Raw genomic sequence first — 24522 nt, 5'->3', positions numbered from 1 at the left:
GGTCAGATCTCATGGTTCATGAGTTTGAGACCCACGTCAGGCTCTGTGCGGACAGCTCATGGCTAGAGCCTGCTTCAGATTCTGTGTCTCCCTCTCTCTCTCTGCCCCTCCTCCAATTGTGCTCTCTCTCTCAAAAATAAACATTTTTTAAAAAATTGTATTTAGGAACATAAGGGATGTACCAGTTTAAGAGAGAAAGGGTAAAGCTAATTGAACTCTAACACTGCTATGGTCTCAGGACAGCCAGAGCAGCCCTTATGGAGCAAAAGCATTTTGGGGATGAGGGAGCTCTTAGAGAAAGAGATGCTGTGATTACAAGGCTCCCAAGAAGGGCACAGAGAATGGCTTTGGTTCCTAGGTCCAATACTTAGAAAATCCAATTGACTGTTAACAATGGCTAAAGTCTCTAAACTCTGAAGTATCTCACTGATTTTATGTTTATAACATACACTCATCTTTCTTAAATAAGTTGAGTTTCTGACAACCAAAAAGACTAACTAGAAGTCATTTTTAATAAATTGTATTCTTCTAAAGTGATTCTCAAAACAGAAGATTAAATATTTTTGTTGTAGAGTTCTTACCTTATTCTTTCAGTAGGAGGTCCAGTATAGTGTAACGGATTGAGATATTCTTTGGAGCAAAATTTACCTACTTCATCCACCCAGTGACCTGTTAACGTTGGCGGACAAACCACCAAGGAAGGAAGTGGCATACATTCTGCCAATTTTGATCTTGCATATTCTTGGGCCCTTTACAACAATAAAACACAATAAATTAACCAGTTTTTGTTTGTTTGTTTTGTTTTTACATTTCTCAGCATCTAAAACCCCTTTTCCAAAAAAATAACATTTTAAATTACCGGTGACAGTGATCTCCTGCTAGAATGCAGATTGACTGTAAAGTTTTTCCTAAACCCATGTCATCACACAGAATTCCATGAAGTTTATACTTATTAAGAAATGCTAACCAGTTCACACCATCCTGAAAGGTTAGGAGAAAGAGGAAAATTATAAATATGAACAGATCATAAAAATTTTTTTCTTATAAAACACATTTGCACAGACCAAAAATCTGTGTTTTTATAGGCAAAGGAGTAATAAACGGGTAAAAGACACTAAACACAAGAGTTTACTAAATAAAATTTTAAAAACTCTTCAGGGTACATTGAAAGGAATAGTCACTATTCATTATATAAGTATAAAACTTTACCTGCTGATATTTTCTGAGTTCAGCATTAATTGGTACTGGTATTTTGTAATTTTCTAATTTTTTCCCATCTAATAACTGCTCCAAAAAGTGTCGTTCCTTGGCTTTCAATTGGATTAGTTCTTCTGACATATTTGGAGGGTCTGGAATGCCTGCCTGAAGTGATTTTTTAAAGTGTATTAAAACTATTTACCACAGTTAATTTGTTCATACTCAGATTGTAAAATAACTGCAAGTCTTATCAAAATGTAAATACAGAGAAAAATAATTCAGAAATAGTAACAGTTAAAATAATAGTAATAAGTAATAATAAATAATTTTAAAGACTGGACAACAAATAGGGTTTAAATTTGACAGGTATTAAAAGTGTTATCAGACTACTAAATAAGCACATGAGGTATTTTAAAGAATACACCTACAACTTATGTTCCCCACACCAGGCATTACTTGATAAAGAGGCAAACAAGATTGTATAACTTATTTTAAATAAAAGGCTGTTACAGGAGCTTCTCAATTTCAGTGTTATGATGCTTTAGGGTATCAGTTCTCAAAATGTAGTCTGCACACCCATCAGGATACCCAAGATTTTTTCAAAGGATCACTGAGGTCAAAACCATTTCATAATAAAGGAAAGACATTGTTTGCTTTTTTCACTTGGCTGACATTTGCACTGAGGCTCCAAAAGTAATGGTGGGCAAAACTGCTTATGCCTCAAAAAGAATCAAGGCAACATCACTAAATGTACCAGTAGTCACTGTGTTACAGCCATGTATCAGCATTTTTTTAAAAGCCAATTTCAGTTAAGAATGTCCTTATTAAAGCAGTAGGGGCACCTGGGTAGTGCGTCAGGTGAATGTCCAACTTCGGCTCAAGGTCATGATCTCATAGTTTGTGAGTTCAAGCCCCCATCAGCCTCACGGCTGTCAGTGCAGAGACCACTTCGGATCCTCTGTCCCCCTCATTCTGCCCCTCCCCACTTGAGTTTTTCCTCTCTCCCAAAATTAAACATTAAAAAAACAATGTCCTTAAAGTAGTAAAAATAACTTTATTAGACCTTAACCCTTGAAGGCACATCTTTTTAACATTCTGTGCAAAAAAAAAAAAAAAAAAAAAAAAAAAAAAAAGCGAACTACACATAAAGCACTTTTGTTGTATATCAAAATATAATTATGTTGAGAAATAAGCACTTATGAGATTGTTTACATTGTGACCTGAGTGAGCCATTTTTCACAGAACAACATTTTACTTGAATGGACTGACAAACTGTTATTCTGACTTGGCTGTCTGGCCGACATTTTCTTAAATATAAATTTGTCACTTCAAAGAAAACAACTGACATAAACTTGTTGCCAATGATAAAATTCAATCTTCCAAGAGAAATAGCACTGTGAGCTTGAGCTTAAGTATAAGCTTTCCAATACTTAAGAAGAATTTTCTGTTAGTGATCTAACGAATCTGATTTTTTGCTAATTTATGACAAAATATTATCAACCTTTAAAAGATTTACATAACTCATTGAATCAGTATTTTCCAAGTGACCAATGCTGATGTTAAAAAACATGTATGGGTATAAGTTCTATTCATAAGTGTAAGATAAACCAATAAATATGAATGTAGAGAGATTTTATATTCAGTGATAGGATTTTTAGATTCCACACTGCACATAAATGTAATAACCTTTCTCTTTTTGAGTTTTGGTATGTTATCAGATAAAAGAATGTCTACAATTATTTAAAAAGCTGTCAAAATACTGCTCACTTTTCCAACTACCTATCTCTATGAGGCTTGACTTTCTTCATATACCTCAGCCCAAGAAACATATTGCAAGAGCCTGAATGCCTAAGTAAATATAACAATCCAGCTATCTACTATTAGACCAGGCATAAGAGATGTGCAAACATGCCAAACAATGTCACTTTTCTCACTAGCTTATTTTTTAGAAAAAAAGTTATTTTTCATTTAAAGATGTTATTTATGGCAACATCTAATGGGTTTATTAAATGAAATAATAAATCTTTTTTACGTTTCTTAGTTTTAATTTCTATTACAGAAAATATGATAAAAGCTCTAGGGTTTTCAAGTTTTAAGAATATAATGAGGAGCACCTGGGTGGCTCAGTCAGTTAAGCATCTGACTTCAGCTCAGGTCATGATCTTGCGGTTTGTGAATTCAAGCCCCACATCAGGCTCTGTGCTGACACCTGAGAGCCTGGAGCCTGCTTTGGATTTTGTGTCTCCCTCTGTCTCTGTTCCTCCCCCACTAGCACTCACTCTCTCTCCCCCCTCTCAAAAATAAATAAAGATTATAAAAATATATTTAAAAAATTTCATATTAAAAAATTAAAAAAGCTAAAAAAATATAAAAAATTTTTAAAAAATAAAAAAATAAAAAATATATATTAAAAAAAAAAGAATGTAATGAGACACTCAGGCCAAAAAGCTTGAGAACTACTGCCATATGGCATATGTTAAGAAATGTAAAATTCTGGAAACAGAATATCAATTAAGGTCAATTAAAATATAGGGGTGCCTAGGTGGCTCAACTGAGCAGCCAACTTCAGCTTAGGTCACGATCTCATAATTCGTGAGTTCAATCCCTATGTTGGGCTTGCTGCTATCAGTGTGGAGCTTGCTTTGGATCCTCTGTCCCTTTCTCTCTCTGCCCCTCCCCCGCTCATGCTCTCTTTGTCTCAAAAATAAACATTTAAAAAAAGGTCATTTAAAATATATATTCCACATCACATGAGAAATATATCGGAGGAATGAGGTATGCACACTGAGTCTTAAAAATGACTACCTGTTATATTTTCAGAAAGTTTAGGAATTAACAACTGTATCTAATAAAATAGAAACTAACACTTTAGAACATCTAATAGCATAATGATGGTCATCAAAATGAGGCCTCTCATTTTGTAAGCACAAATGCTTTACAAAATTGTCAAACATCTATCTTCATGGAATTTTTAATGACAACCAGCCATAAGGCCATATAAGTAGATACATTTCCTAACACTGAAACTCTAAGCTGGGAAGTCATAAATATTATTCAGTGCCAGGAACTCTTCCTATGTATATATTCCTCATTCCAATTCCTATTAAATCACCAACAGTTACTAACAGTGCAAGGAATTAGAGCTTCTGTCAAAATTACTTGAATCCTTCTCAGTATATATTTCAGAAAAGTACATGTTCTTCCTGTGAAGATGTAATAGAGGAAATCAAGACAGTGTAGAACAGGAATATACTTGCAAGATATTCTTGTTTCTATTGCTACATCTTCAAACTCAGTAATCTTTTCTTTTGTAGCATCCATTCTCCCATTAATCCCAGTGTGTTTTTATTTGTAATTCTATTTTTCATCTTAAGAAGTTCAATTTGGTTTGTTCTTCCTTCTTCCACTTTACTCACTACATTTATGCTTTCCTCTACCTTCTTGAACATATAGAATGTATTTTAATATCCTTATCTACTAATTCTATTATCTGGGCCATTTCAGGGTCTGTTTCTACTGACTGACTTTTCTGCTGGTTATTGGATATATTTTCATACCTGGCCATTTTTTGGTGGGTGCTAAACATCATTTATGTTGTTGGGTGCTGGATTTCTTGGTGTTTTGGGTTTTTTAAAAATATTTTTATTTATTTTTGAGAGAGCATGCACACACAAGTGGGGGAGGGACAGAGGATTCAAAACAGACTCTGTGCATGATGCAGGGTTCGAACTCACAAACCGCGAGATCATGACCTGAGCTGAAGTCCAAAACTCAATCAACTGAGCCACCCAGGTACCCCTTCTTTGGTTTTAATATTTTAGAGTTATTCTCTGGGATGTGGTTTAAAGTTACTTGAAATCAATTTGATCCTCCTTTTAGGGCTTATTTTTAAGCTTTGTTAAGGTAGATCCAAATCCGCCTTCTGTCAAGGGCTAGTTTGATCTCACTACTTGGGCAATATACTTCTAAGAATTGTGCTTAATGCTCTAAATGGGAGGAAGTCTTCTGATTCAGTTTTGTGGAAACACAAATTATTCCTGACCATGTGTGAGCTCTGGGAATTGTTCCACCTACTCCTTTCAATCATTTTTTCTCCCAGTCTGAAACATACATTCTCACACATATGCCCAGATGAATACTCAGCCCTGGTGTGGACATCTGGAGCTTCTTCTCTGCAACTACTTCTTGGGTCCTTGCAAATTCTAGCAATCTTGTCCTACCTACACTCTGAACTCTTGACTATTCAAATAGGTGAAACTGTGAGGTTCTGTTTAGGTTTCACTTCCCTGTCCGATGGCCTGGAAACTTACTTTAGGCAGTAAGCTAGGGCACTTCATTTGTTTCTTTTCTCTCATGATTTCTATCCTATATTGCCTGCTCTTCAGTATCGAAAACCACTGTTTGATTCATTTTGTCTAGTTTTCTACTTATGGTGGGAGGATATATCTGGTCCTGTTTTATTTTTTAAAGGCTTTACTTTTAAGTAATCTCTACATTCAAGATGGGGCTTGAATTTACAACCCTGAGATCAAGAGTCATATGCTGTACCAACTGAGCCAGCCAGACACCCCTGATTCCTGTTTTTCTATCATGGTGAGAGTATAATACAGATCACATCAAAGAGAGTTTGACTAATCTTTTCTCAACCTCTAATGGTCAGAGTCTCTTTTCTTTGCCAATCTGATTATCAAATATTGTTAGTATCCCCTTAAAAACAATTGCCTATCTCCTCACAGTGGATTGGGCTGTGTTTTGGGTCACTTCCATTCTAATCCATAAACAGCTATTAAACTGATTTCCTAACAGCTATTAAATTGCTTTCAGCTGTTAGATTAATGTTCCTAAAACATTTGTTCATCATCTACTCCTTTGCTCAAAGGACACATGGTGGTTTCCTATCACTCACTGATTCCAAAGTGGAAAAGGGCCAAGGGGACTAACAATTTAGTTTACAAATAAGATGATGCAAGGTCCAAGAATTAAAAAATATGAGTAAGACCTAGGAACCAAAAATGGAAACTATTCTGGAAATGACTTGTGTCTTTCAATATAGTAGTCTAGTATTTCATTTTTTTGGTCATGGTACTTATTTTAATACTTTTTATTGTGGGATAAACTATTCATATAGACAAATATATAAATAAATGTACAGTTTTATAAAATAAACAACTTTATAACCATTACCAGATGAATAAAAATAGCCCTGCCATAATCCTAGAAGACCCCATATGTTCCCTCCCAGTGATAACCAACTCTCCTTTCCCCAAGAGATAATCACTTTACTGACTTTCATGGCAACCTCTTTCTTTTCTTTATACCTTTACCACCTAAGTATGCATCCCATGTACTTTTACTTATTTTTGAACTTCATAAAAATGGAATCTTATGTTAAAGATTAGTACTGTTGTGCCTTTACTTTGTTCATTCTTTTGCAGTATCATCATCACCATCACCATCCAGTTAACATATCTACTCCACTGATGATGAACATTTGAGTGGTCTTAGACTACTATAAATAATACTATGATAAATATTCTTAAAGCTATGTCTTGGTACATGTGTATGAATTTCTCTAGGCTATATATCTGGGATGAATTTGCTGGTTATTGGATGGGAATCTTCAACTTCAGCAGATATAGCCAAACTTTTTTCACAGAGGTTACCCAACTTATGCTCATACTTCGCTGGTAGGAACACAAAATGGTACAGTTACTCTGGAAAAACAGTCTGGCAATTTCTTAAGAATTTCAATATCATATGACCCTAGTAATCCCATTTTTAGATATCTGCTCAAAAAAACTAAAACATATAGGTGCACCTGGGTGGCTCGGTCAGTTAAGCATCTGAATCTTGATTTTGGCTCAGGTCATGATCTCATGGTTAGTGAGACGGAGCCCAGGGCCTGCTTCGGATTCTCTCTCTCCCTCTCTCTCTACCCCTCCTCCACTTACATGTGCGCATGCTCTCTCTCACTCTGTCAAAATAAACAAACATTTAAAATGGGCGCCTGGGTGTCTAAGCTGGTTAAGCACCCGACTCTTGACCTCAGCTCAGGTCACGATCTCATATGAGATCAAGCCCCGCGTCAAGCTTTGCACTGACAGTACAGAGCCTGCTTGGAATTCTCTTTCTCCCTGTCCCGCCCCCAACTTAAGTACTTTGTCTCTCTCTCTCAAAATAAATAACAAAACATTTAAAATAATTTATAAAAATAAACAAAAGTATATACCCACACAAAGACTTGCAAGTGCATGTTCAGTTAACTTTACTTGTAATAGTCAAAAGATGCAGGCGCCTGGCTGGCTCAGTCGGTTAAGTATCCGACTTTAGCTCAGATCATGATCTCATGGTTCGTGGGTTCGAGCCCTGCATGGGACTCTGTGCTAACGGCTCAGAGCCTGGAACTTGCTTCGGATTCTGTGTCTCCCTCTCTCTCTGCCCCTCCCTGTTCTCTCTCTCTCTCTCTCTCAAAATAAATAAACATTAAAAAAACTTAAAAAAAAAAGTCAAAAGATGGTTAATAATCCAAAAGTCCATCAACTGCCATCAACTGGTGAACAGATAAACAAAGCATGGTATATCCATACAACGGAATACTATTTGACCATAAAACAGAAGTAGTGATACATACTGCAACATGGATGAACTATGTATCTACTTATTCCCTCAATTATAAAAATCCCATCAAAATATTTTAAGCAGCTTGGCAACAAGGTCTTGCCCCTTCCCTTGTTTCAAGTCACTTCTTTTTCCTGCCTTGGCTATATATATTATTTCCAGCCTAGGAGTATACTCCAAAATTCTCCAACCGACCTTCTAATCTGCTTTCTCCACACTCCCACAGAAACTTCACTTGCTTTTTAAGCTTTCAGTTGTCATCTCTCAATTTACCTTTCATGTAAACTTCAGCACAGAATCTTTACCTAGCTGTTACCAGGGATACTTAGGAACAATTCTATTTCTAGAATTGCATCAATGAGTAGACATTCTTTTAGAAACCACAGTTTTACTTAAAACCCTGTGTGAAAAAAATACCCATTAAGGTAAAAATTTTTAATGCTTGTAATGTGAACATACTCCAGAGGTCTGTTTTTAACCTGACATTGTTTTAAGAGAGTTACAATTATTACAAATGAAAATATAGAAAACATGAAGTCCATAAACTGAGTACCTTCAACTTACCTCAAGTGGCATGAGTCTAATTAGTGTTGCAAAACACTGTGTAGCCATGAATCTTACACTGTCTGTCTGATCACTCATTCTTCCCAACACAGGCACAACTAAAAGGACAATATACGGAACAATACCAACATCCAGCTGTTCCATTACACCTGAGTAAGTTATTAAGGAAATTTTCAAGCTGTTCTGAGGTAATTATTTTCAAGTTGATACACCAAGATTGTAACTTCTAACATGCTTCCTCACTTTCTCATCTATATCATGAGGGAATAGACTCCCTCAAGATCCTTGATTCAATTATAACAGCATTTGTACACTGTTGTTCTTTTGTAAACATCATTTAACTTTCTCTTAGGACTATAAAATTGTTTTTCATCTGAGAAATGCTAGAGGTTTCAATCAGGTTTTTCTCATAGAAAAATTCTTTCAAGTTTCTAAAATTCCAACACCAAAATAAAGTGAGTTACATTGCCAGCAAGGGAGCACAATTCAATGTCACTCAAAGATTAATTCCAAATTTCCCACCAGGATCTTGACAATCATAACTGGACATAGCAGGGCCCAGTAAGTTCAGTCCTCCTGCAATCTTCAGCATTTCTGAACCAGAGTTTCTATTGATTTGATCTCCATCCATCTTTCTTGCTCTTAGAAATATCTTTCAGATACTTCGAGTTAAAGAACATCAATGGATGCTGTACCAATAGCAAAAAGCTTGCTTATATATTTCCAGTTATTTAGTAGTCATTTTCCACCCACATAATGAACTTTGAAAACATATTTATAACATACAGACTACATACACAGTACCTAATTAGTATTAATAAGACACTAATTATAAACCAATAGATCGGTTACTAGAAATAATGTTTCATAAGTATATATAATTATTTTTGCCGTATATACAATTATTTTTGCCTATTAAAAAGATCTCTTAAAATAGTAACTCTTCAAACATTCTGTGTGAAAATTTTCATAATGTAAATATATTTGTAATGTATTTATAATATAAAGATACTTTCATGTGAAATGTAACAAAGCAGTTTTCTTTTGGGAACAACACAGGTTATTTATGAACATACTTTAATAAGTCAATTTTATTTCAGTCATCCTTAAATAAAATGAATATAATTTCTAACATTTGTCAAATTAAAAAAGGATACATGCAAGTGCTTCAATTGCACCCTCTTGTTTGATGTTGTCATCAATTGCCCCCAGCCATGGAAGAACCTTCTCCAAAAAAATATTCATGGTTTCCATGGTAGCTATTTTGCTCATAACGCCTACACAACGAGCAGCCATGTGCCTCACTGCAGTGCTGGGGTATTGAAGGCACATATAAAGATGAGGCAAATGCTGTACCAACTAAAAACAAAAAGTTTAAGACAATCAGAATATTCATTAGGGGGTGTTTAAAATATACCTATAATAGCCCATACTCAGAGGTTCTCAATATTCTAAATGGCTCTAAATCCAAGAGTATCTCCAATTACCTCAAACATTATTGTCAAAACATCTTCAATAAAAAATTAATCTAAATCTAAATTAATATATTAAAACTCTTCTTAAAAGACAGGTGCAGGGGGCGTCTGGGTGGCTCAGTCAGTTGAGCGTCTGACTCCACCTCAGGTCATGATCTCACAGTTCATGAGTTCGAACCCCACATGAGGCTCTCTGCTGTCAGCATGGAGCCTGCTTCAGATCCTATCTCCCTCTCTCTCTCTCTGTCCCTCCCCCACTCTCTCTTTCTCAAAAATAAACATTAAAAAAAAAAAAAAAGATTCTCTTTCTCTCTCCCTCTGCCTCTCTCCCCCGCTCGCACTTGCTCTCCCTCTCTCTAAAAAAAGAAAAGGTGCAGAACTTCACTCTTCATTTTCTTCCCTTAAGGCAGCAGGGTTCACATCAAAAGGCACTAAGATTCTCCCCTTGGGAGGGGAAATGACACCACACATCACCAGTCCCCTCCCAATTTGGTAGCTCTGGCTTAGGTTTAAGTACTTACTTTTTTGTTTGTTTGTTTTAAGTAAGCTTCATGCCCAATATGGGGCTTGAACTCATGACCCTGAGATCAAGAGTCACATACATGCTCTACCAACTGAGCTAGCCTGGCACCCCTAAATATGTACTTCCTATTCACTGAGTTGAGTGATCCTGAACTCGTTCTAGGCACCATCCTTTGGTAAGTACTTTCCACTTTAACTTCCTGGCTTACCACAGGCATTATGATCACAATAGCATGACATATCTCATTAATAAAAGCCTACTGCATGGAACACCAGGATTTATGTTGATTAAGAGCCAGGTACAGGCTCAACAGACTAGCCTTACAGCCCTGATGACTGTTAAGCTGATCATAGAAGGGTGAGAGCATACAGATTCTGCCCTTCTCTACTAATGATAAATCAACAAAATTTAACATGAAAAAGACAGAAGTTCATTACTATACAAATAGAAAAGATTCGTTCTTCTCTCTCTCCTAGATTCTCCCTTTTCTGTTAACATGAATAAAGAACAGGAGCTAGCGCACGTAACAATGCTACATACTGCCGAGCTTCCCACTGCAGTTACATGGAAAGAATACGGTTTTCTTCTATGGGAAAAACAGATATTTAATTCTCTATTCTATTTTTCTCCTGCCACAATTTTTTTTGTAAGAAATATTCATTTTAATATATAAAGTCTACAAACCAGTGTTCTTTCTTTGCCACTGACTAGCTTTATCTCAGGCAGGTAACTTCCTTCTACCTTTATACTTAGAAAGAATTTTTATCACCTGTTAATTAAGAGTTATATTATTACCATGGCATAAATTAATAGGGCTATAACTTCCTTTCTGTTTACACCTGGCTTCTGTGTCATCAGAGCCCTATTCCCACTGCTCTGTATTCAAAGCTCCCAAAGTGCGTTTTCTTTAACGTCTGTGCACCCAGCTCTGACTCGAAGCCCTTAAGAAATGTGCTGTCCTCTTATGTGGATCCTGAGAAACTTAACAGAAACCCATGGGGGAGGAGAAGGAAAAAAAAGAAAAAAAAGAGGTTAGAGTGGGAGAGAGAGCCAAAGCATAAGAGACTCTTAAACACTGAAAACAAACTGAGGGTTGATGGGGGCTGGGAGGGAGGGAAGGGTGGGTGATGGGCATTGAAGAGGGCATCTTTTGGGATGAGCACTGGGTGTTGTATGGAAACTAATTTGACAATAAATTTCATATAAAAAAAAAAGAAATGTGCTGTCAATAAAGAAGGAATCTAGTTATAACACATAAAAGAAAATGCAATTACTAGGGATGACATCAAAGTTACATTTTTTAAGCCTTAAGACTTTTTAATAAAACCATTTGTTTTATTAGAAAAAAACTACACTTGCAGTAGTTACCAAGGGATGAAGCTCAGAATCCATTGATGCTGCTGCGGTTTCAAAAACTTGCAGAGAATTCACCAATTCTTGGGCAGGACCATCTCCCTTTTCCAAGAGGGACTTTCCATCTATTAAAATATATTGATTTAAGTGTGTATCACCTTGCAAATAATTTTACAAAGTCAAACTCAGAAAAACGTACACACCAAAATTATTTATGTTGATTGTATTCCTCAATGGTCCAACCATAGCATCCCAGAGATGTGGCAACTTCACTGCCATTTCACCACCAAAATGCTTCACTATAGTTGTCAAGGCAAATTCAGCTCCTCTCCGCTGTACCAGGTAAGGCTTCTGGGCCTAATATGAAATGTTAGTTGAAAAGAGAATTTTGGAAAAAACTATAATGCATTTGAAATTCTATTAAGAGAATTTAACCAATTAAGCAACTAAACATATTTATCATTATAAACATATTTATCACTATAAACACCTTTCAACAATTAAATTTACATGAACATAAAACCCCAAACTAGAGTTTTATATCCAAAGTAAAATAATTCTTTGGAGCTGGAAATAAAGAATATGTGCTGTTTCTAGAGATAGTCCTAAGTGACATGTTCTTTAGTTCTTCTCCCTTCCCAAAGAAACTTAGCAGTTAGAAGATAAGGAGAGAAGATGATCTGTCCTTATATTTATATTCACTTAAGGGATCCTATAAGAGCATCTGTTTTATCTAATCACAAGATTAATTGCCTCTTACTCAGCAATAATTTCAATATAATACAAAAAAAACCCCTGCCTCCCCAAAAGAGGCATATATTTTTACAATTATTTTTAACTAAAGGAAGAACTATGCAAGCCATAGAGATATAAATATCAAAGCCACAGTAAATTTTTTATTAAAATTATGTAATGAATAGAATAGGTGAAAAATCACTGATAGAAGATTTTAAAACAAATGCAGGTAATAAGATTTTAATTTAAAAAGGAAACTTAAAATAGGTCTATATGTTACAGAAATATATTAAACACATGTTTTTTAGCTTTGATAATTTATTGCTGAACTCAGGTAAGTTTCTAGGTCATGCAACCAAAAGAGCTACCTAGAACATTCATTTCACTGTTAATAATGGAACTGCAAAAATTTCAAAAACCAAACACTTTTTAAGTTATCTTTAAAGACGATAATACTGTAGAACAAGTAGACCAAACAGAAAAGAAAGCCAAATAGATATTCACATATATGAAGCATGAGCTACAACAAAGGTGCCATTATAAATCAGGGAGAGAAGGATTCAATAATGTGATAACTGGCTGTTCATGTGGAAAAATAAATTTAGATCCCTACCTCACATCACACACTGTAAATTCCAGGCTGACTAAAAGTCAAGCAGGCAATAATTATTTGACACTTACAAATTAAGTATCAACAGAAATCTGTAAAGAAGCTTGCAGTTTTTCTGGATCATGTTGTGAAACTACTATGAAAGATTATTAATTCCAGTTCTTTCACTTTGAAAAATATAAAAATACAATACTGGAGGTTCATATGACAATTTAGCTCTCAATCTGTAAGATATCTGTTTAAAAATCAGAGTAGTCAAAAACAAAACACCTATTTACCTCATCAAGTTCAACAAGGATGTTTCCACTACTTCCTGCAGGAAGATCAGCTATTTGAGCTTTTACTGCTTTGGGGGTAGGACCTCGCCTACTTGTGATAGCAAAAGCAGCTTTCTGATGCCTGTAGAGTGTAATTATACCTCGGTGCTTGGTGACTGTATGGTGCATCCCATCTTTTTCAGAGTTGGATCCTAAAAGGAAAAAAGTTAAATAACTTTTTAAGGATAATATAGGTGACCAAATGCTTCCTGCTCCAAAAGAGATACAACATATTTTTAAAACTATGTCTTTTAAGCCTCAATTTCTAAAAGCCAATGACATTTTCTTTAGACAATGAAATGGTAGCAGAACAGTCAATAATTTGTACCATTAATTGTTTTGATATTTGCATAAGACTATACTTAATACAAAGTTGTAGAATCATGTTAACAAGAAATAGAACACACAAGAATGATTTGGGGCCTTCAGTTAAAGTATATTAATTTTTAAAATATCAACGACTGCTTCTAGGCATAAAAAGAAACATTAAAAACATTGCAAGAAATGTCTGTTCTCTCTAAAAGAAATGTCCATAGTCACCATAAATTCAGAGACATCGACCACTGCAAAATATTACTGGCTCAAATAGCATAAGGGGGTGACAGGAGTGGGGCTGGGGAAAGACTGTCACCCTATTATAGTTTTAAGATGTTAATATTCAAAATGCGACTTTCCTCTTCCAGTTTGTTCACATATTTTTCAATACATATACCATACCAAAGTTGTAAATTTATTACATTTTGAATAACTTGCTTTTCCAAAATCCTACTAACAAAAATAAATAAGTAAATCATATTGGACTAAGGCATGGAAAGAAACATTGGTCCTTGATACTAGCCTATAGAAAGCAATTCTTATTTTCCAGATGAAATCAGAATGGCTACACATTATTTACTAAAGGTAACAGAGTTCACTTATCTTACAAAGTATGCACTAAAATAGAGAAACAAGAGTTTTATAGAAGAATTTGTATTCAACATTTGATACAATTAAGTTTCTAGCCTCATTAATAGTAAAATCCTATAATGATGTTCTTGAAAGAGAGGTTAAGGGTTAACACCTGTCTCACAGACTTCAGTCATCTTATATGAAATATCAGGGGTTTTTTTTTTAGGTCTTTTATGAATAGCTTATTTGAGTTTAGAGGAATATATGTGTGTGTGTATATATATATGTATATATTTTTATATATATATATATATTTATATTTATTACCAATATATACAAAATGGGAAAAAACTCTCACATAAACTGGATTTGTGCTTAAATAATACCTATAAGTCAATGAAAACAGATGTAAATGGTTAATTCTCTATCCCAAATGAAGGTTCAGACATATACCTTTAGAATTGTCTTGGCCACTCTGTGTTGGTACTGGACATGTGACACAAGGAGTTAGATATGGGTCCACACAAAGTGAGCTACAGAGGTTTTTAATAATTTTTGAATTGGGGCAGGGTGTCCTTGTTGTGCACTGCTGAAGGAGTTTTGCTATGCACTGAGCTGCATAGTTTTGCACTAGTGTATTCTCTTCTTTTTTAATTGTTTCCATTAATGGTTTTATGATAGGATTTAACTTCTCCGGAAGCTGCTGCAAACTCACAACTGCACACGCAGCAAAAGTATGCACTCTCAGTTGCAACACTTGCCACTCCTGGTTGGTCTCTGTAACTGTCATTTGGACCTGCTGTCGTTTACTATCTAACTGCTGTAACACTTGAGGATTTAAATCGAAAGATGATGTGACTTCATTAAAAACAGTAGTGACCTATTAGAAAAAGAGAAATTAAAAATCATTAATGACATCAACCCCAAATACTCTGTAAACCAAAGGGCAACAGCAAGCTGTTTCAATTTTAAGTTTCACAAAATTTAGTATTTCTGGTATTCAGTAAACTAAAAAAATGTCCGAACCTCCCAACTTTAAACTTGATTAATTTAACATTAGCACTGTATTCTCTAGGACAGTCTCCATGTAACACTATTACAATACCATTGACTATACTGCTTATGCTACACTGTAAACCTGAAACTAACGGATCATTGTGCGTCAGCTATGGACACACACAGTCTACTGAGATCAACAAAATTACCTATCCTTTACACATATCTGATAAGTCTAGGAGAACATTACACAGAAGGCCAACACAGTAGTTTGGTGAAATGAGAAAACTATCAACAAATATAAACTAACCGAATTAACAAATATCAAAACTCACAAATGTCCTTTCAGGGAAAAACTCTTCTTCTCAACTTAAAAACTTTGGGGGCAGCTACTGATAATTGGCTAAGTATTGCTAACTGGATTATTTTCATTCTTTCTTTGACCTCCCTTCCAGTAAAAATGCCCAAGTAGGAGGGGGCAAAAAAGGGAAAGAAATTGGTACACTATTCACAAACATTTTACTTACCAAGAGCTGCCTAAAGCTATAACCCTGTGACATCAGACTACTTTACAAGCCACATTAAAAGACTGCTCAATACATCTTTAACAACTCTGAGATATAACTCATATACAAAAGACCCATTTGAAGTGTACAATTAAAAAGAAATAAAGTGTACAATTAAAATGATTTTTATTTTGTTAGAGTTGTACAACCATCACCACAATTTTAGAACATTTTCATCATACCCAAAATAAAATTCATACCTGTTAACAATCATTCTTCATTGCCTTCCAGCCCTATGCAACCATTTATCTATTTTCTATCTTTATATGTGTGCCTATTCTAGATATTTCATATGAATGGACTAATCCAGTACATAATCTTTTGTGACTGGTTTCTTTCATTTAGCACAATGCTTTCAAGATTCATCAGTATTGTAGTAATGAATGTAGTATTCTTTCCCTTTTCTTGCCAATTAATATCCCACACTATATGGAAATATACCACATTGTATTTATCCATACATTAGTTGATGGATACCTGGGTTGTTTCCACCCATTAGCTATTATGAAGTTATTTCATGAAGGTTAATGTACAAATTTTTGTGGGGACATGTTTTCTTTTTTTTTAATGTTTATTTGAGAGAGAGAGAGAGAGAGAGAGAGAGAGCAAGAGCGAGCGAGAGCGTGAACGCATGAGCAGGGAAGGGGTGGGGGCAGGGGAACAGAGGATCCGAAGCGGGCTACACTGACAACAGAGAGCCCTACACACAGAGAGCCCTACATGGGGTTCGAACTCATGAACTGTGAGATCATGACTTGAGCTGAAGTCAGACGCTCAACCGACTGAGCCATAGAGGAGCCCCATGTGGGGCCATGTTTTTTAAATTACCATCTAAAGACTGTGTGAGGGCTTGCATAACAAAAATAGTCTTCTTCTTTGACAGGTAACTGTAATCACAGAGAGGCCCTATAAATAGGTCCAGTCTAAAGACTACTGGTCAGAGAAGCCTCCTCCATCAGGAGAACCTAATTTTTCAGACTTAGAAATTATCAATTCTGGGACTCCTAGGTGGCTCAGTCAGTTAAGTGTCTGACTCTTGATTTCAGCTCAAGTCATGATCTCATGGTTTGTGAGTTCAAACCCCACGTTGGGCTCTATGCTGACAGTGCAGAGCCTGCTTGGGATTCTCGCTCTCCCTCTCTCTCTCTCTGCCCCTCCCCTGCTCGCTCACTCTCTCTCTCTCAAAATAAATAAATAAACTCTAAAAGAGAAAGAAATTATCAATTCTAGTATGGGCAAGACTGATAATGCTGGCCTCTTATAAAAAACAAAACAGGCACACAAGTAAGATTTTATCATTATAAAATATGAAATTTTTTAAATTGAGCTCTATCTGCTTGACCTTGTCAGTTTCCTCACTACACAGAAACATAATCACATACCACTTCTAGCTTATACTTTCCACTTTGTATTATGTTTTATTTATTCAACTTCTGCATAAGATTTATTGGAAACACTGCATAAGATTTATTGGACCTCACTGCTAAAAGTTTGAAAACACTGTCCTAAATGTAATATGCTTTTGTCAATTTTTAGTGATTCTAAGCAGCTAAGGAAAAGCTTTCCAATCAGCCCAAGTTCATTGATTAATTCACTCACTACTCAAGTGTTTATTGAGAAATACTAAAAGATGAGTAAGACCTAATGTCTTCATAACCTCAAAACAATGTAGAGACTAATATGGGAGACAGACATATAAGTAAATAAGAAAACATAACACATAACTGAGGTAAGTGCAGGCTGCCATGAGACACATTGGATGCTTAACTCTTCTCAGGTGATAAGATAAGTGGAGGCTTGTCCCACCAAAGTTAACACTTGTGATGGGTTTTTAAAGAATGGGGTAAGTCAGGAGTTGTAGGGTCATCTTGGCAGACTGAGGTGAGGATGGTTAAGTGAGGCATTGTCCAGGGACCTAAGAACAGCTAATCATGGCCTGAGTACAAGGTATAAATGGAAGAATGTCAAGAGATGAATTCTGGATAAGCATAGAGGGTGGAGGGCAGGGAATTCCTGATGAAAGAAACAGGAGCACAGACTCAGAAGGGAGAATGAGTGAGGCACAGAAAGTGAGTGAGGCACAGAAAGTGAGTGAGCATATAGTATACTTCTGCAAGAAAGCTAACTACACTTAAGTGGAGGAAGTTTGAGAAATAATAAGAGATGAGGAATTTATTTTTAATTATTTTTTTATGAAATGTATTGTCAAATTGGTTTCCATACAACACCCAGTGCTAAGAGATGAGGAATTTAAAGGTGTGAAAAGAAAAACAAAAAAGCTAAAATCAAGGAAAAACAAAAATAATGTTTTTAAGCAGGGGAGGGATGCCTTCAGAGTGGCACTAAAGGACTTTACAAGTCTAGCACAACATGCAGGATGAAATGGACCAGAGACCACCTAGAGCCTCAGAGATGAGTCAGGACCTAGTCATGAAGTACAATGGCCCTTGACTGGGTTGTCGCAATGAAAACAGGGAAAAGATGAACATATGAGGCTTTTTGAAAGAAAATGGTAACAAGATTTGCAACTGTGGATTTAAAAAGGAATTTTACTGTTAAAAAAATTCCAGTTTTTGGGGCGCCTGGGTGGCTCAGTCGGTTGAGTGACCGACTTCGGCTCAGGTCATGATGTCACGGTTTGTGAGTTCAAGCCCTGCGTCGGGGCTGTGCTAACAGCTCAGAGCCTGGAGCCTGCTTCTGATTCTGTGTCTCCCTCTCTCTCTGTCCCTCCCCCGCTCATGCTCTGTCTCTCTCTGTCTCAGAAATAAACATTACAAAAAAAATTTTTTTTTAATTCCAGTTTTAGTTGTGTTAAAGCTGAAGTGACAGTGAGATATCCAACTAAAAATGCCTAATAGAACAACATCAAGAGATCAAGAGAAGATAGCAAAGCACATGGGTAAGAACTAACTTGTGAGAATGATAAGAGATAAAAATCTTAGGGAAACGCTCATGTTCGGAAGGTAAGAGAAAAAACAGGATTCAGTGAAAAATTTAAAAAGCAGTGGCTCTTAGCCAAGGCTAAGACTAACCTTTTAAAATTGCCCTTCTCCCAAAAAATATAAATAAAAAAATAAAATTGCCCTTCCTGGGTAGGGAGATGGATGAAATAGGTGATGGGGATTTTGAGAAAAACACCTGTCATGATGAGCGCTGGGTGTTGTATGGAATTGTTGAACCACTATATTTTACAACTGAAATTAATGTAACACTGTATGTTAACTAACTGGAATTAAAATAAAAACTTAAGCAATCCCTATCAAAATAACACCAGCACTCTTCACAGCTAGAACAATCAATCCTAAAATTTGTATGAAACCAGAAAAGACCCCAAGTAGCCACAGCAATCTTGAAAAAGAAAACCAAAGCTGGAGGCATCACAATCCCGGACTTCAAGCTGAATTACAAAGCTGTAATCATTAAGACAATACAGTGGCTTAAGACATTAAGACAATACAGTGCCAGTAGGCACAAGAACAGACACTCCGATCAATGGAACAGAATAGAGAACCCAGAAATGGACCCACAAACGTATGGCCAACTAATCTTTGACAAAGCAGGAAAGAATATCCAAGGGAATAAAGACAGTCTCTTCAGCAAGTGGTGCTGGGAAAACTGGACAGCGACACGCAGAAAAATGAACCTGGACCACTTTCTTACACCATACACAAAAAAAACTCAAAATGGATGAAAGACCTAGACACAAGACAGGAAGTCATCAAAATCCTCGAGGAGAAAGCAGGCAAAATCCTCTATGATGTCAGCCGTAGCAACTTCTTACTCAACACGTCTCCAGAGGCAAGGGAAACAAAAGCAAAAATGAACTTCTGGGACCTCATCAAGATAAAAATCTTCTGCACAGCAAAGGAAACAATCAGCAAAACTAAAAGACAACCGACAGAATGGGAGAAGATATTTGCAAATGACCTTATCAGATAAAGGGTTAGTATCCAAAATCTGTAAGAACTTATCAAACTCAACACCCAAAAGACAAAGAATCCAGTGAAGAAATGGGCAAAAGACATAGACACTTCTCCAAAGAAGACATCCAGATGGCAAACCAACACATGAAAAAATGCTCAATATTACTCATCATCAGGGAAATACGAATCAAAACCACAATGAGATACTACCTCACACCAGCCAGAATGGCTAACATTAACAACTCAGGCAACAAAAGATGTTGGGGAGAATGCAGAGAAAGAGGATCTCTTTTGCACTGCTGATGGGAATGCAAACTGGTACAGCCACTCTGGAAAACAGTATGGAGGTTCCTCAAAAAATTAAAAATAGAACTACCCTACAATCCAGCAACTGCACTACTAGGCATTTATCCAAGGGATACAGGTGTGCTGTTTCGAAGGGGCACATGCACCCCAATGTTTATAGCAGCGCTATCAACAACAGCCAAAGTATGGAAAGAGCCCAAATGTCCATCAGCAGATGAATGGATAAAGAAGATGCGGTGTGTATGTACGTATATACATACACACATACACACATACACACACAGTGGAGTATTACTTGGCAATCAAAAAGAATGAAATCTTGCCATTTGCAACTATGTGGATGGAACTACAGGGTATTATGCTAAGCAAAATTAGTAAGAGAAAGATATCATATGACTTCACTCATATGAAGAATTTAAGACATGAAACAGATGAACATAAGAGAAGGGAAGCAAAAATATAAAAACAGGGAGGGGGACAAAACATAAGAGACTCCTAAATACAGAGAACAAACAGAGGGTTGATGGCGAAGGGATGGGCTAAATGGGTAAGGGGCATTAGGGAATCTACTCCTGAAATCATTGTTGCACTACATGCTAACTTGGATGTAAATTAAATAATTTCATTAATTAAAACATTTAAAAAATAATAAATAAAATAATTTTTTAAAAAATGGGCAGAGGTTCTGAACAGATATTTTTTCAGAAGGCATACAGATAGCCAATAGTACACGAAAAGATGCTCATTATCACGAGGGAAATGCAAATAAAACCACAATGAGATATCATTTCATGCCTACCAAATGACAATTATCAAAAAGACAAGAAATAACAAGTGTTGGCAAGGATGTGGAAAAAGGGAACCCTTGTGCACTGTTAGTGGGGATGTAAATTGGTGCAACCACTATGGAAAACAGTATGAAGTTCCTCAAAAAATGAAAAATAGAACTACCAGATTATCCAGCACTTCCACTTCTGGATATTTATCTGAAGAAAATGAAACAATAATTTGAAAAAATACATGCACGCTTATGTTCACTACAGCATCATTCACAATAGCCAAGATACACAAACAACCTAAGTGTCCATGGATGGATGAATGGATAAAGATGCAGTATGTATCGACAATGGGACACTACTTTGCCATAAAAGAGAATGAAATTCCCCAACTGCAACAACATGGATGGATCTTTAGGGCATTATGCTAAGTGAAATACATCAGAGAAAGACAAATACCTTATGATTTCACTTACTGTGGAATCTGAAAAACAAAGGAACAAACAAAACTAATAGAGAGCAGACTGGTAGTTGCCAGAGGGGAAAGGGATAAGGAGGAGGTGGAATGGGTAAAGGAGGTCAAGAAGTACAAACGCCCAGTTCTATAATAAATAAGTTATGGGAATGTAATGTACAGCATGATGACTACAGTCAGTAATATTGAACTGCATATTTGGAAGTTGCTAAGATAGTAAACCTTAAAAGTTTTCATCATAATGGGGCGCCTGCGTAGCTCAGTAGGTTGAGCACCTGACTTCAGCTCAGGTTATGATCTCACAGTCTGTGAGTTCGAGCCCCGCATCGGGCACTGTGCTGACAGCTCAGAGCCTGGAGCCTGCTTCGGATTCTGTGTCTCCCTCTCTATCTACCCTTCCAATCCCCGCCCCCCTTCTTAAAAATAAATAAACATTAAAATTTTTTTTTTAAGTTTTCAGCATAAGAAAAAAAAAGTTGTCAGAAATAGTAGGGAGGGAAGAAGGGAAGCAGAGGCAAAATGGATAAAGAACGACAACAATCAGAAAAACAACTTTATAAAATAACAATTCAGGAAAAAAATAGCAATTTTAGCCTTCTCTCACAGGTGAAAACAAATTCCAGTATATAATTTTTCTAATTAGAAAAGAGGATAAGAAATGAAGACTGCTGTTTCACAGGAATCAACACAACTAAAGTGCCTCAGTTCCTGATCCTACAACTCAAAAAGGAAGAACTCATTTACACCACCTAACTTTAAGAACTTAGTAAGTACAAAATTACAAAAATCAAGACATTGGTGATGGCATGAGAGACAAAGGGACTGAACAGAATACAGATATAGATCTACACCTATACTTGAACAAATTTTTGACACAGGTGCCAGAGAATTCCAATTGGGACTGGGAACAGAAAATCTTTTCAATAAAAGATGCTTGAAAAAATGGTTATCTTTGGGGCACCTGGGTGGCTGTTGGTTAACCAATGCTGGCAGTGCAGAGCCTGCTTGGGATTCTCTCTCTCCATCTCTCTCTACCCCTCCCTCACTCAGGCTATCTCTCAAAATAAATTTTTAAAAATGTTTCAAATGGTTCTTTTTGAAAAACAAACAGAATTCAATTTGTACTTCATAGTAAACATAAACATTAATTCAATATGGATGATAAATCTAAATACAAAAGCTAAAACTGCAAAACTTTAGAAGAAAATATATGTAACTATCTTCACAAATTAGAGATAAGAAAAGGTACTTTAGGTCACAGAACACAATAACCATAAAAGAAAACAACTATTAAACTAGACTTCATCAAAATTAAAAATATCTGCTCATCTAAAGACAATTAAGAAAAAGAAAAGGCAAGCCACACACTGGGAGAAAATATGCAGGAAGCATCTATCTAACAAAGGATTGGTATGTCAGGATATATATAAAAACTTCTACAACTCAGTAATAAATAGGACAACCTAATTAAAAACAGGCAAATGATTTCTACAGACATTTCAGACAGGAAGGTCTTCAAATGGCCACTAAGACATAAAAAAGTGTTGAACATATTAGCCATCAAGGAAACACAAAGTAAAAACCACAATGACACTATCATACAACGACCAGAATGGCTTCAGTGAAAAGGAGCAACCACACCAAATGTTGATGGTGATGTGGAACAACCAGAACTCACACATATTGCTGGTAAGAAGATAAAATGATATAGCCGCTTTGGGAGAAGGTCTGCAATTTTTTATAAAAGTAAATAAACAACCACCCTAAAATCCAGCAATTCTACTCACACATATTTACCCACGAGAAATGAAAATATATGTCTACAAAGACACTTGTACAAGAATGTTTATAACAGCTATTTCATAATAGCCAAAACCTTGGAATAGCCCAAGTGTTCATTAACAGGAGAAGGGCTTAACTGTGGTGTATTTATACAGTGGAATAAAACTAATCAATAAAAAATGAATTATTGATATATATAACAACATGGATGAATTTTAAAAAATCATACTGAAAAAAAAACCTTAAAACCAAACAGCACAGAGTTTATGATTCCAATTATACAAATTCTAGAATCGGCAAAAGTAACCTAGGAGGGAGGAAAAATCAGAATGATGGTTACTTGAGGGCAGGGACAGGCAGGGATTGACTACAAAGTGGTGACAGTACTGTCTGTATCTTGATAGGGATTTGGTTTTCATAGGTATCGTCATCTGTTAAAATTCATCAAATAGTTTAAGATTTGTGGACTTCATAGTATTTTACCTCACAAAAGAGCAAAAACATAAATACTGAATTTTAATGATACAGGTACATATATAGATATATCAGTTTACTGATATCTGTAACTAATTTATAAATGCATCAAAAAAGACAGACTGATGAGTAGACAGTGCAAATATATGTGATAAAGCAAATTTAGTAAAATATTAACTCTGCAATCTAGTTGGGGAGTATATGAATGTTCATTGTGTAATTCTCTTACCTTCTCTCTCTTGTTTTAAGTTTTCGTTAAAAGTTTTCATTTTAAGTTATCTGTTCACCGAACATGAGGGCTGAACTCATGACTCAGGAGTCACATGCTGCTCCAACTGACCCAGCCCGGTGCCCCTCCCTTACTTTTATGTTTAAATATTTTCATTATAAGTTGAGAGAGGGCTTGAGAAATACTCAGGAACTTATACAGAAGCAGTTTATTCTATACTCTGCCAGTATTAAGCAAAACTGAGAAATGACCAAAAAAATGGAACAGGTTTTTCTAATAAAGGTACATTGGTTTGTTAGAACCTGAGATTTAAAGAAAATTCCTTCCCCCTCCTCTAATTTCAAAAAAAAAAAAAAAAAAAAGAAGGGGCGCCTGGGTGGCTCAGTCGGTTGAGTGTCCGACTTCGGATCAGGTCATGATCTCATGGTTTGTGAATTCGAGCCCCGTGTTGGGCTCTGTGCTGACAGCTCAGAGCCTGGAGCCTGCTTCGGATTCTGTGTCTCCTTCTCCCTCCCCGACTTGTGCTGTCTTTGTCTCTCAAAAATAAATAAATGTAAAAAAAATTAAAAAAAAAAAAAGTCAATGCAATGAAAACTTTTCTGAAGGGCAGGAGTGACAGGCTATTAAGCCATGGATAGATTCAACAAATTAGTGTTTTTGTGGTAAATATCACATAACAAATTTCTAATCTTTATTTCATGCTCTATCTAAAATT

At 35.9% G+C, this 24522-nt stretch overlaps 1 protein-coding gene across 3 annotated transcripts in view; it reads right to left on the bottom strand.

The window, feature by feature from the left end:
* Positions 1-24522, bottom strand: part of BTAF1 (B-TFIID TATA-box binding protein associated factor 1) — a 118609-nt gene that overhangs the window by 26807 nt on the left and 67280 nt on the right. For all 3 annotated transcript variants that reach the window (XM_007080076.2, XM_042959979.1, XM_042959978.1), the window contains 9 exons: positions 14734-15160; positions 13354-13544; positions 11934-12087; positions 11746-11855; positions 9537-9738; positions 8380-8528; positions 1210-1362; positions 860-981; positions 582-749 (listed from right to left, as the gene is read on the bottom strand). In XM_007080076.2, coding sequence (XP_007080138.2) covers positions 582-749; positions 860-981; positions 1210-1362; positions 8380-8528; positions 9537-9738; positions 11746-11855; positions 11934-12087; positions 13354-13544; positions 14734-15160 — 1676 coding nt within the window. The remainder of the gene's footprint in view (positions 1-581; positions 750-859; positions 982-1209; positions 1363-8379; positions 8529-9536; positions 9739-11745; positions 11856-11933; positions 12088-13353; positions 13545-14733; positions 15161-24522) is intronic.

The sequence above is a fragment of the Panthera tigris genome, chromosome D2 (genome assembly GCF_018350195.1).
Source record: "Panthera tigris isolate Pti1 chromosome D2, P.tigris_Pti1_mat1.1, whole genome shotgun sequence".
In the NCBI taxonomy this organism is placed as follows: domain Eukaryota; kingdom Metazoa; phylum Chordata; class Mammalia; order Carnivora; family Felidae; genus Panthera; species Panthera tigris.
Note: the sequence above shows the minus strand (reverse complement) of the source record. Positions and strands in the feature narration are given on the sequence as shown.